This window comes from Gaeumannomyces tritici (assembly GCF_000145635.1).
Source record: "Gaeumannomyces tritici R3-111a-1 unplaced genomic scaffold supercont2.49, whole genome shotgun sequence".
NCBI classification, from domain to species: Eukaryota; Fungi; Ascomycota; class Sordariomycetes; order Magnaporthales; family Magnaporthaceae; genus Gaeumannomyces; species Gaeumannomyces tritici.
This window is the reverse complement of record NW_008804593.1, coordinates 1-2,322: the sequence shown is the minus strand read 5'-3', so window position 1 is coordinate 2,322 and position 2,322 is coordinate 1. Positions and strand designations below refer to the sequence as shown.

Sequence of the window (2,322 nt, the reverse complement as noted above, 5' to 3'; positions counted from 1 at the left end):
CGGGTGCGGGATACGGCGGGCTGCCCCGCGAGCATAGCCGTGGGGCCGCGCCTGTGCTTAGGGGTGCGCTGGGCTTACCGGACCCAGGGCGGGAGTGGCTGCTGTCGGGGTGAAGGCGGCGGTGACCCGTTCCTGTTGCTCGGGCGCCGTCGGGGCCAGCTTCGGCCCTGTGTTGCTGCGTTTGAGACTGCTTGGAAGTAATTAAAGGACCTTGATCTTAGCAGCCGACGAAACCGTCCTAAAAAGAGACTCGCCGACCCCGACAACAGGAGGCTATGGAAATTACAGTACGTTCGTGGCCAACAAACTCGCGGAAGGGGACCAGTTTCGGATATTTCCTACGTACGCCCCTTGCATCCCTGCTTGCCGGCTTTGTCATTGTCATTTAACAGAAAAAGCCGCGGTAGTGGATTGCTACAAACCTGAGAAAAAACTACGGCCTCACTCTTAAGCAAACGTTCGTTAAGGATTTTCTCAAATGGACGACGGAAAATGTACATACTTTTACGTTTGCATCTTACATGTTTATTGTACACATTATCTTCCCCGTTTTCGCCCGCTCTTGACCCATTTGGCTCAGTCCAGGTAGCTTAAAAGCTGCTTGATAGGCATCCTTTTAAGATCCTCTAGTTCAACTCCTGTCCATATAGCGTCGCCCATAAGAATCTTGGCCCGAAAGGCTCTGCCAATTCCCGCGAGTTCCTTCGCCCTGTCAGTGTTAGTGAGCGCGCGTAGTTCTTCTATTTGCAGGTCGGATAATCTTTCGTAATGCCATAGAGCGGTCTTGCCCCCCCGATTATAAGGCATAAAAGGGAGGAAGTCCAGGTCGATTTTCAGATATTTCCGTAGGCGTTTCAAGTAGGTGGCGAAAGCGTCGTCCGTCATCTCGCGTCGCTTGGCTCTGAATTGGTCGCTGATATCGGTCGGTAGTTGCTTCAGCGTCCCGGCGGCAGTGTACATTTCATCGGGGCCGAAGGCTTTATGATACATCGTCTCGAGACTGCGCGTGTTCATAGTCAAACCCATCATTGCGCAAAATGGTATGCCCCGATCCCAACGTGCACCAAACTCGCAACAGTAGTCTGCATAGTTGAGCCAATCCGAATCCCCGCGAGGCTTTGGCAACCCGAGTGTCCGGTATTCGGCCAATGCCAGTGCATGGCTCCTGATTCGCTCTTCTGCCTCGGGACGAAGCAATTCCTCCGCCAGGACCTCGACACTGATTTTGTTCCGCTTCGTTATCGGTTCGTCTTGTAACTCGTCTTGCTCCTCTGGTTCGTGTGATCTCGAGTCTCTTTGGCCTGTGCGACTCGCGGAACTTGGCCTGCCTGCGGGTCGTTTCCTTTTTGGGGGCCTGGAAGCCGCGGCAAGTACAGGGCGTAAGGTGATGGGCCGTCTTTGGCGCAAGGTCCGTGGGGCAGTCTTTTCCTCCCCACCACCAGGGGCAGTCTCTTCCTCCCCAGTACGAGCAGCCTCATTTCCCCGATTAGGGGAAAAGACCAAGTCGTATGTAATGGGGGGACGCTTTTCGCATTCATACTTACAAGGCCTATAGCCTTCCGGATAGGTGTATGTTGGACCAGCGTAGTTAACAGCTTCGGCCAAAGTGTTCGTCACGCTGAATCCAGAGTGATAGGCGCCTGGGTAAAGGACAACCGTCTGCCAAGGCCTTTGTAAAAAACCTGTCGTCGGAATGCCCTTAGCCCGGAGGTAGTCAACACCACCATGCAGTGCTTCGTGCCTTAAGAACTGGTCGTGGTCCGGATTCAACCCCAATATCTTGATAAATGTCTCAGTTGCCCGGTCGAAAAAGTTCGGCGGAGTAACAAACCACGCTTTATGCCCACAGTATTGGGTATTCATGGCACCCAGCCTAAGGTCTTCGAAATGCCACAAAAACGGTGCCCCGGGCGCCCCTATGTAGCCAGTTGGAGTGTGGAGTCCGACTATACCACCGTCCTTAGGCAGTTGACCTGGGATGGGCCAAAGGGAGCTTTCTCCAGGCAGAGAAGCTCGTGCGCGATCTTCGCGAGTGTGCGCTGGGATATCGGTCTCGTATGCGACACCCCTAAGGCCATTTTCAAGGCGCATCTGGAACTCTTGGATGGCAGCACCGATGTTGGGATTGGCCTTGCTTGGGTCGACATCCAAATGGGGGAACCGCCTCCTTCTTTTCTCGCTGCGAATTCTCCAGAATCCCGACTCAATCTTTTCCGGATAATAGACTGTGCAGTCCGATTCCCCAACCGGCCGTTCTGGCAACACTGATCGGCAATCCTTTGGGATGTCGATAATGAACGCGCCCTGAGCTTGCGCTCCAAG

The 2,322-nt window shown here is 54.1% G+C and overlaps 1 protein-coding gene across 1 annotated transcript; it reads right to left on the bottom strand.

The window, feature by feature from the left end:
* Positions 1–433: 433 nt before the first annotated feature.
* Positions 434–2,322, bottom strand: GGTG_13765 (hypothetical protein). The gene has a single exon (XM_009231684.1). The coding sequence runs from the start codon at positions 2,089–2,091 to the stop codon at positions 577–579; it is 1,515 nt and encodes a 504-aa protein (XP_009229948.1). The 5' UTR covers positions 2,092–2,322; the 3' UTR covers positions 434–576.

What these genes read in the sequence shown, in the direction of transcription:
- GGTG_13765 (XM_009231684.1), bottom strand. Translation starts at nt 2,091, where the DNA reads ATGCGCCTTGAAAATGGCCTTAGGGGTGTCGCATACGAGACCGATATC.